The sequence below is a fragment of the Lacerta agilis genome, chromosome 5, assembly GCF_009819535.1.
Source record: "Lacerta agilis isolate rLacAgi1 chromosome 5, rLacAgi1.pri, whole genome shotgun sequence".
In the NCBI taxonomy this organism is placed as follows: Eukaryota; Metazoa; Chordata; class Lepidosauria; order Squamata; family Lacertidae; genus Lacerta; species Lacerta agilis.
This window is the reverse complement of record NC_046316.1, coordinates 91,443,386-91,457,850: the sequence shown is the minus strand read 5'-3', so window position 1 is coordinate 91,457,850 and position 14,465 is coordinate 91,443,386. Positions and strand designations below refer to the sequence as shown.

The window sequence follows — 14,465 nt, the reverse complement described above, 5'->3', positions numbered from 1 at the left end:
GTGTCTTAACAGCCGCTTAAAGTTATGAAGAGGTAGTGCCACAAGCGCCCCAGTGGAGGGAGGGAGTTCCACATACAGGGAGCCACCACCGAAAAGGCCCTCTCCTGTGTTCACAGCACCATGGATCTCATACAGAGGTGAAGGAAGACATTGGACAGTGGGAGACTGTAGTTATGCCATGTGTTTAGGGGTAGGCAGAAGGCAAGTCAAGACCTACTGCAGTATTTACAGCCAGAAGACAAATTATCAGCTCCCCCAGCCCCTTGGCTCACTTCATCAGGTTATTCTCCCATGAGATCTCTCTAGTGATTTGCAGGAGATTGGTGAGAGTTTCGGACTGAATTGTTTTAACCACAGCAAATTGCTTCTCTCCCCCACCCCCACTGGTGAAATGGGGGGGAAAGCAAAGCAGGGTGGAATTTTTGTGCATGGCAGGACTGTGAGTGCAACTAAAACCAATTCTCTGACATCTGTCCTTATCACCCTGGACAGGAGATCCTGGAGTCCTGGTAACGAAACCCCAAACAGATTTGACAAGCCTGAAAACTGCTCACCTCCTTTCTTTTTGTTCCACCATAAAACATGTAGCGCAGGATTTTGAGGTGCTACAACAACCTCCTAGCACAGGGGTTGTCAACCTGGGCCCTACAACCCCCTAGTGGGCGTTTCAGGATTCTAGGTGGGCGGGAGGGGGTTCTACGGCACAAGCTGAATCCTCCTTCCATCGAGCACTGGTGGGCAGTAAGGAAATTTTACCATCAAGAAAGATGCATTAGTGGGTGGTAGGGGGGAAAAAAAGGTTGACTACCCCTGTCCTAGGGACGCGGGTGGCGCTGTGGGTTAAACCACAGAGCCTAGGGCTTGCTGATCAGAAGGTCGGCGTTTCGAATCCCCACAACGGGGTGAGCTCCTGTTGCTGAGTCCCAGCTCCTGCCAACCTATCAGTTCGAAAGCACGTCAAAGTGCAAGTAGATAAATAGGTACCCGCTCCAGCAGGAAGGTAAATGGCATTTCCATGCGCTGCTCTGGTTCACCAGAAGCGGCTTAGTCATGCTGGCCACATGACCCTGAAGCTGTACGCCGGCTCCCTCGGCCAGTAATGCTGCAGCCCCAGAAGAAGAAGAAGAAGAGTTTGGATTTGATATCCCGCTTTTCACTACCCGAAGAAGTCTCAAAGCGGCTAACATTCTCCTTTCCCTTCCTCCCCACAACAAACACTCTGTGAGGTGAGTGGGGCTGAGAGACTTCAGAGAAGTGTGACTAGCCCAAGGTCACCCAGCAGCTGCATGCGGAGGAGCAGAGACGCGAACCCGGTTCCCCAGATTACGAGTCCACCACTCTTACCACTACACCATGCTGGCTCTCTAGAGTTGGACACGACTGGACCTAACGGTCAGGGGTCCCTTTACCTTTTTACTCCTGTCCTAGCAGATAGCATTATGGACAATGGCACCTCCTTGGGCAATTTTCAGCTCTCAAATACTGTTTATTGATGGATTGAGAGCCGCTTTCGGTTCCTCACCTGTGTGTGGTCCACAACAGAGACAGCAACATACCCTCCTGCCTGCCACATGCATGGCTGAGGTTGGTTCCTGTCTTGCGCACAGGACGTCCCAGGTCCTACCCCTGGCATCTCCCACTGCAGCTGGCACGGCGGACGTGCGGCTCTCTCACTGCTGTTGGACTGCAACTCACGTCAGTCCCAGCCAGCATGATGGGAGCTGGAGTATGACCACATCTGGAGGGCCATTTATGTTCTGCATGCCCGTAGAAATTGTAGACGGGGACAAGGCACAAAGCAAAATGAGTATCCCCAAATCATCCCTGACCGAAAACCCTTCCCATCAACACCACTTCTGAGAAAACTGGAGATCTTACTTAGTTACCAGCTACCAATTATAATATATTTACAGCAGCTGTGGTCTTTTTTCCAAAACCAACAACTCTTCGAGGAGTAAAAAGAAAGACAGGTTACAAATGGTACATGGAATGGTGTTTTTTTTTTTCCTTCAACATTTTCCAACTATTTAGGACGGGGAAAAGAAGCTACAATGCTAGACTCCTTTTCATTTAGTTACATAAATAAATTTTTATAAATATCTCTTTATAAACATATATAAATAGCTTTACAACATAAATACATTTATGCGTGACATGAATGTACAAACAGCTTCCTCAGTCTCTGGGCGTGGAGCGGTCCTTTGTCGTGGGTGGGGGTTGTTGGTGTGTAGGATACATATATGTGTGAGTGTGTATATATTGGGTATGATAGGAAAAGAGCTCTTGGGATTTCAAAAACAAACCCACCCCGGACACCCCACCCTCACCACTACACCCCCCCCCCCAAAAAAATTGCTGGTTCTGCTACAAGTCCTCGTACCAACAGGATAAGCCCAGCCAGGCCTTTCCGGGATGCCATCAACATTGACCCTGCATGACGGTGAGAAGATGGCCAAGAAATGTCCTTGGGATGGGGGTGATGGAATGCAGAATAACCCTCGTCAGTTCAAAGACCTGGAATGAGAAAAGAGGTGATGGATTAGGAACTTCCCAGATCATCTCTAGGTAGATAGGTTAAGATGTAAGTTATACATATATATATGGACAATGCTGTTTTCCTAGGAAAAGAGGTGCCGGAGCTCACCATGAACTTCTACCTTGTTCTCTTAGAATGGGAATGGCACCCACCTGCCTCCCCTTTGGCTTCCTTCCCCCGCTCTGACTGAAAGCAAATCCAGCTTTTTCTGATGTATAGAATCATAGAATCATAGAGTTGGAAGAGACCACAAGGGCCATCCAGTCCAACCCCCTGCCAAGCAGGAAACACCATCAAAGCATTCCTGACAGATGGCTGTCAAGCCTCCGCTTAAAGACCTCCAAAGAAGGAGACTCCACCACACTCCTTGGCAGCAAATTCCACTGTCCAACAGCTCTTACTCTCAGGAAGTTCTTCCTAATGTTTAGGTGGAATCTTCTTTCTTGTAGTTTGAATCCATTGCTCCGTGTCCGCTTCTCTGGAGCAGCAGAAAACAACCTTTCTCCCTCCTCTATATGACATCCTTTGATATATTTGAACATGGCTATCATATCACCCCTTAACCTTCTCTTCTCCAGGCTAAACATACCCAGCTCCCTAAGCCGTTCCTCATAAGGCATCGTTTCCAGGCCTTTGACCATTTTAGTTGCCCTCCTCTGGACACCTTCCAGCTTGTCAGTATCCTTCTTGAACTGTGGTGCCCAGAACTGGACACAGTATTCCAGGTGAGGTCTGACCAGAGCGGAATACAGTGGTACTATTACTTCCCTTGATCTAGACGCTATACTCCTATTGATGCAGCCCAGAATTGCATTGGCTTTTTTAGCTGCTGCATCACACTGTTGACTCATGTCAAGCACTACACATCTTCCAGTGGGGCTGCGTGACGACAGCCTTACATTTCTCTGTATACAGGAAGATATGGTATCTAGTTTTGTATCTATATATAACTATAAATGGGACATGGAGTATTCATCAACAAAAGTCGCAGGATAATACAAGAGCTTGTATCCAAGGTAGCGCTAAGTTAACTCTTATCTAGCGGTGTGCTTGCTCTACCGGTGAAAGGTTTATCACCAGCAGAAGATTGCAGTGCAAGAGAATGCATTCAGCAGGCTGCTGGCACATTGCTGCACAATAGATTGTGTTAACCTGTTGCGCAAGGAGTTTCCGCTAGTGCAGCTGTTGCGTTGGGACTCCTTTGAAGTGCAATACTGTATTATAATTCTAGCAGGCAGAGGACATTGGAATCAGCCCAATAGACCATTCATCAAAGCAGTACAAGACCACAACACAACAATATTAAAAGGATAAGAATGAAAGAGAGTCCCCTCAAGCTAAAGAATTAAAACCTGCCATTACCAAGGCGGCGTCTCACATGCTTAGGGGATAGAAATTGAACAGACAATGATCCCCTGCATGCACATGCCCACAGCTGCATATTAAAAGCAGAATAATTAGCAATAATTACACCAACTCATATCTACCGCAGTAGTTGAGACACTTAGCAAAGAAAGGACATAGCGAAGACATTTGGCCATCTAAACAGAGGGTTCTTTGTTGGGTTGCCAAGTCGCGGAGCTAAGCTGAGCAGGTTGAGGATGCAGCCTAAGTTTCCCCCCTCACTGGTCCCACCCCGATTTTGGGGGACCTAACACCAGCCTCAGCTCAGTCATCTGAGACCCTGCTGAGCAGGGATGAGCAAATTATGCTGGTTTGTCTTCGGCTGAGTCAGGGTTGGTGACTCAGCTCAGTCAGATATCCAGTGCATCTTAAACTGCTTAACCCAGCAGATCTTGCCATAGGATTGCCCGGCAAGAAATGTTCCTTTAAATTGATTAATCATCTGCCTTGGAGCCACAGGAAAGCAGCTGGCTACTTTGCTGCTCCTTTTGGAAGCTTCCTCTCTGGGGAAGGCCTGGACAGTCCAAGCCCAGGTTAAATTCAAAGAAGCCTACGAAGGGAGAGCAGGGGTGTGTCACCGGCCGGAGAAGCTACAGGCTGAGCCGGACGATCTGCTCAGTCTTCCCAACTACGCTGAGTAGTATATCGATCTATCTGTCTGTTCCATTTATATCACAGCCTTTTGCCCGAGTGCCCAAAGTGGTGTGCATGATTCTCCCCACTTTCATATTTTCCTCCCCACAACAACCCTGTGGCATAGGACAGGCTGAGAGAATGAGACTGGCACCCAAAATGAGCTTTGTGGCCAAGAGGGGGTTTGAACCCCAGTCTCTCTCAGGTCTCGGTCCGACACTCTAACCACTACGCGGCACTGCCTCTTTGCTATAACCACTAGACGACACTGGCTCTTGCGGCAACTGTTTCTAAGTTGGCACCAAAGCATATAAATCAGCATAGGCCCACACCACGAAGCTCTGTGTCCTCTGGCAATGCATTGGCGCCCCCCTCAAATTGTCTGTCTCTACATAAGAAAAACACAGCAAGGGAAGAGACTTGGAGCAGCCAAAACAGCATGAGGCGATCTGCATCCTCAGCTGCGCTTGTCTTCTCGAAATGAACAAGTTAGAGCCACTCGCCCATCCATCTGAACTCTCATAATGAGCCCCTCGCCTGGGCGCTTTTCACGGTTTCCTAGTAAACCTGCTGCCAGCGCCTGGGAATGCATATCTGCGCAAGAGGGCTGGAGGAGGGAGGCTGAGCCCCTGGCGGAGAGGGGGGCAGCTCTGTGAAAAGCATCAATGTGGTGTTGTCTGCAGCCGGTGCTCGGCAGGAGCAGGGGAATTTGCCCCTGGCCCTGGGTTCAAAGGGGTCGTGCGAACAGCCCTGGCTGGAAAGGAACCTGTTGCTTGCACACGTTTCTCCCGGACCAGCAGAAGATCAGCACAGTCAGAGGGTTTCTTGGCTGCACAGCAGCCGTGGCTTGATAACTCTGTACGCGACAGATCCCATTGCATGGATGCCTCGCCATTTATGCTCAGAATCCTCTGCAGCTCTGAAGAGGAGGTGGACCCACTCCCCGTGATCCATCCCCGGTGGGTTCCCCCAGGAACCTGAGTTTTCCCCAAGAAGAAGAAGAAGAAGAGTTTGGATTTGATATCCCGCTTTATCACTACCCGAAGGGAGTCTCAAAGCAGCTAACATTCTCCTTTCCCATCCTCCCCCACAACAAACACTCTGTGAGGTGAGTGGGGCTGAGAGACTTCAGAGAAGTGTGAGTAGCCCAAGGTCACCCAGCAGCTGCATGTGGAGGAGCGGGGACGCGAACCTGGTTCACCAGATTACGAGTCTACCGCTCTTAACCACTACACCACACTGGTTCCCAAGCCCCGAGGAGATGCCTTTGGCACTGGGCACTGATGGTTGGGTCCACAGGCTCCTTGGGGTAACAAGAGGAGAGAACCCCACTGCTGGAAAACCAGTTATCCCAAAGGCGTCAATGGCTGCGGCAAAAGACAGCAGCCTTTACATGAGCTGGGAGGCAGCGCTGATGGGCAAGGGAGCTCTTCCTGTCCATTACTATGTAACCCTGCTATCAAACCAGGCTGGGATGCCTGTAGTAGTCCCAGCTGTGCAGTCTCTGCGCCAGAGGGAACCTCTGGCTTGGGCTATGATCCCACCTTTGTGGTGGGCATCCCTGTGGCCTTTAACCCTTGCACTGAAGTTGCTGTGGTCCTGCCAGGCTGCCAGATACCAGGCTGCTGAAACCAGGAATCTGTGCAAGATTCCACTGCACCACCAAGGCTGCCAACTAGAGGAGGAAATGACAGGGAGTTTTGACCAGGCAGCGGGTCTGGCTGGTCAAGCAGCTCCTCCAAAGCAAGTCCCGTGGCCCTCTTTCAGCCAAGTGGGGCTGTTTGGCTGCCTCTCTGGCCACTTGCCTGTTGGGATAGATGATCCTCTGCATCCCTTACAAGGCTGTGATTCTGTGATTCCCCACTAGCCAAGCTCCCTGGCCTCGCCATCCCCACTCTCAGACGTGGTGGCTGTGGCCCTGGAGTCCCCTCATTTTCTGCACCATAGATGCCACTGCTGCTACTGCCCTCCCCTTCTGCAACCCTCCCATTCACAGGGACTGGATGCTGCAAGTGGCATGCTCCTGTGGCCAGCTTGCAACCTCAAGAGACACTTGGACATGTCCCCCACTGCCTGCTAGTCTCTCTTGCAGATCATAACACCGGTCCTGAAAGACCTACAGTATGTTGGCTCCCAGTACGTTTCCAAGGTGCTGACCTTTAAAGCCCTAAATGGCCTCGGTCCAGTATACCTGAAGGAGCGTCTCCACCCCCATCGTTCTGCCCGAACACTGAGGTCCAGCTCCAAGGGCTTTCTGGTGGTTCCCTCACTGCAAGAAGCCAAGTTACAGGGAACCAGGCAGAGGGCCTTCTTGGTAGTGGCACCCGCCCTGTGGAACGCCCTCCCACAAGATGTCAAAGAGAAAAACAACTACCAGACTTTTAGAAGACATCTGAAGGCAGCCCTGTTTAGGGAAGCTTTTAATGTTTAATAGTTTACTGCATTTTAATATTCTGTTGGAAGCCGCCCAGAGTGGCTGGGGAAACCCAGCCAGATGGGCAGGGTATAAATATATTATTATTATTATTATTATTATTATTATTATTATTATTATTATTATTATTATTATTATTATTATTATTATTATTAGCTCCAGCTCATTTCAAAGGGGATCTGCACAGAACTTTGCAATGAATTGTAGTGCCACCCCACTACAGTTGGTCCACCTCTCTGCCACTCTTCAGAGACCCCCACCAAGGCTTCATAGCTCGGTCCACTAAAAATGAATATCCAAGTTACAGGTAGGTAGCCGTGTTGGTCTGCCATAGTCAAAACAAAATGAAATAAAAATTCCTTCCAGTAGCACCTTAGAGACCAACTAAGTTTGTTCTTGGTATGAGCTTTCGTGTGCATGCACACTTCTTCATGAAAGCTCATACCAAGAACAAACTTAGTTGGTCTCTAAGGTGCTACTGGAAGGAATTTTTTTATTTTATAATGAATATCCCAGTTTAAAACAGCTCTGCTCCTCTTCGCTTCCTATCCCCTGTGAACAGCATTCGCAAGGACACACAAATAGCCTGTGCGGGGAGCTCAGAGGGATTCCTCAGTGCAAACAAAAGTTCTGAATGCGTAGTTAAACGATGGAAGTCCTTCCCACTGGAAGCAGTGGAGGCCACCGACCCAGCTAGCCTTAAAAGAGGGCAAGAGGGCGAGCAGTTTCCACACGAAGTTTAGCTCAGTTGGTTGGGCATGAGTTGCTCAATCTCAGGGTCGTGGGTTTGAGCCCCATGCTGGGCAAAAGATTCCTTTGAGGGGGTTGGACCAGGTGGCCCTCGCGGTTCCTTCCATCTCTATGATTAATTTCAACGAGAGCAATCTAAAATGGGCAACTGGATCAAAGGGAACCTGTGGGGCACACATCAGACCCCTTTCCAAACCTCTGCCCAGCTGGATCTTCACTGGGGAAGGGGCTGTATGACATGGGGAGGCTGGTATGTTGGGGGAAGTGGGGCCCTGCCCTCACACAGCCCTTACCTGCCCATCTTCCTCCTTACAACCAGACTGAGTTGGCTCTGCCGCCACCTACTGGCGGCCTCCCTGACTTCTGCCCTACCGGTCGCAATGGGCGCAAGACACCAATGTGTATGACAACCTTGACATTAGCCCACACCACACGCTGTCTAGAACTGGGCCTCCCCAGCCTCCTATTTTAGTTTTCGGCTCTCAGCAGGTGCCTTAGCCATCTTTGCTATGCAGGCGGCAGGCAGCACGGGGGGATGTATAAATAAGTAAGGAGCCCTCCCCCCCCCAAAAAAATACCCTTTGGATTGTTTGAAGGCCTAACTATAGGAATAACTATAATTATTCGCAGCGCCTAATTTGAGAGGAAGCAGGTGTGAGCCAAATCTGAGGCCCGTCTTCAGGAAAAACAGCACCCTGCTCCGCGCATGTGTGGGGGGGGGGCAGGCCAGTTTTGGATCTGAGGCATTTCTCACTGCTCTCCACACCCCAAACCCTCACTGTTTCGGCCTCCGAGCAAAATATTTAGTTATTTTGTGGTCCGCCTCTCGGACCCCTGCAGATAATGTATGCACTTGCCTTTAAGGAATAATTTGCTCGGATGTTCTCCTTCAATGCCCTAAATTCTTATGCACACTCACATCAGAGGGTTGGATTTGGGGACAGTGCACCAGTCTTGTGGAAATAGTGTTGGGGCTACGATGTGTAAAGTCCACCGTTCGAATCTCACATTTACCAAGAACCTGCTATGTGGCCTTAGCTAAGCCTCTATCTTTCAGCATCAGTCCTGACTCCAAGGTGGGAACAGTAACACTGGCCTAACTTAAAGGCTGGTTGCCAATATTATCCGGACATGAAAAGTGCTTTGAGAACTCGAAAGCGCCACATACTTGCATGTTTGATTTATGGCAAATCCATGCAAGAGACTGGTGGGGTAGGAGAGCTGGGGAGGGGGGCTGGGAGAGAATCACATGTAGCAACCAAGGAGGCTTAGTTTGGTCAGAATCAAGTACTGTATACACTTCCAGAATTAATGTTAAATATATTGTTGTTTTGAATTCTGGTGCTGGAGGAGACTCTTGAGAGTCCCATGGACTGCAAGAACATCAAACCTATCCATTCTCAAGGAAATCGGCCTTGAGTGCTCATTAGAAGGACAGATCCTGAAGTTGAGGCTCCAGTACTTTGGCCACCTCATGAGAAGAGAAGACTCCCAAGAAAAGACCCTGATGTTGGGAAAGATGGAGGGCACAAAGAGAAGGGGTCGACAGAGGATGAGATGGTTGGACAGTGTTCTCGAAGCGACTGGCATGAGTTTGGCCAAACTGCGAGAGGCAGTGAAGGATAGGCGTGCCTGGCGTGCTCTGGTCCATGGGGTCACGAAGAGTCGGACACGACTGAACGACTGAACAACAACAAATATTGTTGTTGTTTAGTCGTTTAGTTGTGTCCGTCTCTTCGTGACCCCATGGACCAGAGCACGCCAGGCACTCCTGTCTTCGTTAAATATAATACTTCCGGTCAATGAACCACCATAGCTGCTAGACGGCCATGAAATTTTGTGTCCCAGACTTTTTGGACTTGTCTACCCATGTACGCCGGCTCCATCGGCCACTAACATGAGATGAGTGCCGCAACCCCAGAGTTGGACACAACTGGACCTAATGGTCAGGGGTTACTTTACCTTTACTTTACCCATGTACTATCAGAAACCAAAGTGGCACATTGGTTGTCAGATGTGAAATAGATAGGGATTATTTCCAGCTCTCCTACCTCACTAGAGGGCTGTCAACAGCGACTAGCCAGGATGACTGGGCTCTACCTCCACAGCTGCAGGCAGCAGTGCTTTCAAAGAATAGTTTGTCTGGATTCAAGCACAAGGGAAACTCCCCCTTCCTGTGGTTTCCAGCAACTGGTATTCGTAAGCATTTCTGCCTCTGAACTTGGAGGCAGAGCATAGTCATTGTGGCTAAAGGTAAAGGTAAAAGGACCACTGACCATTAGGTCCAGTCGCAGACGACTCTGGGGTTGCAGCGCTCATCTCGCTTTACTGGCCGAGGGAGCCAGCGTACAGCTTCCGGGTCATGTGGCCAGCATGACTAAGCTGCTTCTGGCGAACCAGAGCAGCGCACAGAAACACCGTTTACCTTCCCGCCGGAGCGGTACCTATTTATCTACTTGCACTTCATGCTTTCAAACTGCTAGGTTGGCAGGAGCTGGGACCGAGCAACAGGAGCTCACCCCATCGCGGAGATTCGAACTGCTGACCTTCTGATCGGCAAGCCCTAGGCTCTGTGGTTTAGACCACAGCGCCACCCGCATCCCAAGCCATTGTGGCTAGTAGCCTTCAATAGCCCTCTCCTCCTTGAAATTGTCCAACCTTCTCTTACATTTAGGTTGGTGCCAGTGCCAGATTTAGGGCTTTGTGGGGCGACCAATTGAGAAGCCCCCTGAGAAGTTCCGTTTGGGGGTGCCAAAGGTTGTCCTCGCACAGGGCGCTATATTAGGAAAGAGGACCAAAGAGTCTGCCCCACTTGGCAGCCATTGCCAATGGTGGAGCTCTCAAATTTCAGTGGCGCCCTATGCCTGAGGTTCTGTGCCAGGGGTGCCAACTTGAATAAAATATTGGGGGTGGGGCAGGTAAGCCGTGCTGCGCATAACTGATCACATGACGCAGTGCACGCGCACCATTTGAAAGACGATGCCCTTCAACTTTGGGGCTGCCTGGCCCACTCAAATATTTATGGGGAGGGGCGAAGACCCCCATGTCACCAGGGAGTTGGCTCCCATGACCCGTGCCCAGTGCGCAGAGCAGGGGCTGCATGAAGAAGGAAGGGGAGAACCACGTGCGCCCCCCTCCAGCTCCTGGGAGGAAAAGGTGGGATACAAGTGAAACACACAAACACACAGACAGACAGACAAGGAGGGTCTCGGGGGTTTGAGGCGCTGAAGGTTAGAGCGCTCTCACTTTTGCGCTAGCATTCAAACGAGCGCCGTCTCGGCTTGGGATGGACGGCAGCGCGCGCTGTCTACTCACCGCCGCCAGGTGTCGCCCGCCGGCCGCCCTCGACGGCTCAGCAGCCCAGGCCGCTAATGGTGCCGATGCGGTCCAGTTTGAGGCCGAAGCAGCTCTTGGAGGAGCCCTTCTTGGAGGGGTTTTTGAAGCGCCGCGACCCTCCGCCTCCGCCTCCGCCTCCTCCGCCGGCGTGGTGCTCCGGGTGCGACCCCCGCGCCCAGGTGGCCCGCGACTGCTTGGTGTCGGTGCGCAGGTCCCGCATGAGCCTCGACGACGACGACGAGCCTTTGCCCTTCTGCTGCGACGAGGAGCCCTGCTTTCCTCCTCCTCCGCCGCCGCCGCTCCGCGCACCGCCCGCCGCGGGCCCCGACGACGCCTCCAGCAGCTCCGCCAGTTCGCGCCCCAGCGCCGCCAAGCTGCCCGCCGACGGACCCTGCTCGGAGGAAGAAGCGAGATAGAAGGGTTAGCGGGGTGCGGTGCTGGATGGGGGTGCAAGTGGAGAGAAGGAGGGGCAGGGCAGCCCCATTGCAGCAGCAGCAGCGCAGCCCAGATGGTTTCTTCAAAGCCTAGATCTCGAGTTTCACTTGGGGAAACGGTTCATAGAATCGTAGAGTTGGAAGGGACCCCGAGGGTCACCCAGTCCAACCCTCTGCATTTCAGGAATCACAGCGCCTGGCTGCCCCCTCGAGGAACCTCGGATTCCCCAGGGCTGCGGGGAGACCGATGGCAGGAGAAGAAGGAGGGCCGGGTCGGTGCGGCTGAGAATGGGGCTACCATCAGGAGTGGACGCACTCTCGCACCTCAACACGTGGAGATTCCTCGTGCGCTCCCTGCCACCCATGGGAGTCCTATCGAGGAATATCCCCCGTCCTGGGGACTGAGAGGACTGGAGGGGGCGGCGAATTGGGCAGGTGGCATCCGGCCGTCCTGCCCATTTGTGAAACCCACCTCGCCACCTCAGCCTCAGGCCAAGAGGACTGTCCGGGTCACAAGTTTACTCGGAGAGAAGGAAGAGAAATGACGACGCGGAGTAGGATGAAATGCCGGTTGAACGTAGGAAGAAGTTTTTCTTTGGGATCAGATCTCCCCGGATCAGACCTGTATAGAAGACCTCCCCTACCAGATACAAAGTAGCCTAGATCTCGAGTTTCACTTGGGGGAACGGTTCATAGAATCGTAGAGTTGGAAGAGACCCCGAGGGTCATCCAGTCCAACCCCCTGCAATGCAGGAATCTCAGCGCCTGCTTGGCAGGTGAAGAGAACTGGGGGTCTCCTCCAGGAAAGCTCCTCCGCTTCCTTTTCTCTCTCCTCCGCCAGGGACAAGGACGGACCTCCTCACCATTTCCACTATCACCCCATAGATCACCAGAGGAACACCCACCTTCTGGTCCCCCTTCAGAGCTGCCCCTCGGAAGGCGCAGGCGGGCGCCCGGTGGGTCCCCCAGCTTCCCGCCCCGTCTGCTTCTCCTTCTAGGGGGATGGAATCTTCCGCTCTATTTCCCCAGCGCCTCACCCCAAGGAGAGGCTCCTCTCCGCGGGCACGGACTAGCTCGGAAGCCGCCCCGTCTCCGCTTGCCTGGACGCCCTCCCCTCTCCATCTCAGCACCACGGGGCGATGGAGAGCAGCCGGCGGCAGCTGGAGTCGCGGACCCACCTACCCGGCCTGAAAGGAGGGCGGCGGAGAGAGTGAGGGGCGTCCCTCTCATTCAGCTCTTCCTGCCCCACTCCCAGCAGAAGCCACCCCGGGCTGGACCGCCCCGTCGGGGATGCAAGAGGCAGGGGTACGCGGGCGAGAGGGATCCCGCTTCTACAGCCGGGGGCCCAGGCAAGATCGCGCCCGCTGACTCCAGAAAGTTATCCGGACGGCAGCTCTGCTCGTCAACCGGCTTTAAGGCAGGAGAGGACAGCCACTCTTTCAGCCAATCACCCTAGAAAGCGGGGCAACTTAATCCGGATTAACGTTTCTGTGAGGACTCTGGCAGACCTCGCTTCTGCTCCTCTCCAGCCATCTCTCCCACCTCATCCCGAATCTGCCCGTCCATCTATCCTCTCCCTCCTATCCCCGAAGCTTCCAGGGATCGCCCCCGACGGAAAGGCAGACCAGGACCTTTTCCGTCGAATCTCCCCGCGCCGCCTTACCTTCTGCAGGTTCTGGGGAGCCGGCTTCGCCTCCAGCGCCAGGGCGAGCAGGGCGAGGAAGAGTCCGCAAGCCACGACGTGAGAGATGTACATCCTGGCCGGGTGTCGGGAGAAGAGAAGGGAAGAAGGGAAAGGAGCAGGAAGGAGCGCAGGAAGGAGACTCGGGAGGCGGCGGGCGAGGGCGGCCGGACGGGAGTCCCCTCGACGGCAAGGCGAGCGCAGCGGCGGAGGATCGACAGCCGGCGAGGCGCGCAGGCTGCAGTCTGTGTCCGAGGGCGGCGCGTCTGCAGATCAACTTCTCGCTCTCCTTCGACGGCCACAACCGATTGTAGCGCCGGGATGGCCCTCGGCCCTTTATAACCAACCTGCGGGGTGATGTCATCCTCTGCCTCACTCGCACGCGCGCGCGGGGGGGGGGGAGGTGAAAGAGAAGCCGCGATCCCGGAGGTGGACTTCGCGCTTCTCACTCGACGGGGCGCACGGGGATTCTCGCTGGAGGGAAAGCCTTTGGGTTACTAACCTGCAGCGTGTGAATAGAATGGACGGGTGTTTGTGTACACGTCTGAAATACGATTCGTGGAGGTGAAACGGCCGCGCGTGCGGGAGACTTTAGGTCGTGGTGGTGGGGCGCTCTGCAGAGATGCCTTATGTCTCCCTCCCCCCCCCCCCGCCGCACCTGTAGGCTTGCAACGCGTGGGAGTTCAGCACCGAAGACCCTGCATAGACCAGTGCAAACTTGTAATCTCTCACACAGACACGTGTCATAATTACACACGTACACGTGTCTCTCCCGAAATAACGCTGCTGCTTCCTACCTCCGGAGAGCACATTGGTGGTGGTGGTTGATTTAAGTTAGGGGGGGGAAGGGTTGTTTGTTTTTTAGATTTAGGAGGATGGGATGGGACACACCCACCCCAACACACACCAGATTGAAGCGTGCACAAAGTTCTTCTCTTCAGACTTTCGTCTGAAAGCCCACGGGCGAGCCATTTTGAAACGGAGTCTTGGGGGGTGGGGGCGGCACAATTCGTCAGCTGGACCTGCCGCTTTGGACGCTTTGGCTCCGAAGGCGGCAACTTGGATCGCCCCCCCTCGCGGATCCGGGAGAGAAGGCGGCGAGGCGCTGCTAACCGAGAAAGAGCTGCCGAGGCTGCGACTTCACCCGCGAAAAGCCTTCCGCGCGAGAGACGCGTGAGAGAGGCAGCCGAAACTCAGAATGCAAAGTAAGGTATGCAAGCAAGCAAGAAAACAGCAGCCGTGTGTATCTAACAACCA

General features: G+C 53.1%; 1 protein-coding gene across 1 annotated transcript; it reads right to left on the bottom strand.

Annotated features, from left to right (window-relative positions):
- Positions 1–2,409: 2,409 nt before the first annotated feature.
- NPPC (natriuretic peptide C) lies at positions 2,410–13,561 on the bottom strand. The gene is made up of 5 exons (XM_033148199.1): positions 13,086–13,561; positions 12,863–12,979; positions 12,391–12,705; positions 11,073–11,484; positions 2,410–2,514 (listed from the first exon to the last, which is right to left on the bottom strand). Exons 1-4 carry the CDS (start codon positions 13,281–13,283, stop codon positions 11,110–11,112), a joined length of 1,005 nt encoding a protein of 334 aa, XP_033004090.1. The 5' UTR covers positions 13,284–13,561; the 3' UTR covers positions 2,410–2,514; positions 11,073–11,109.
- Positions 13,562–14,465: the final 904 nt, after the last annotated feature.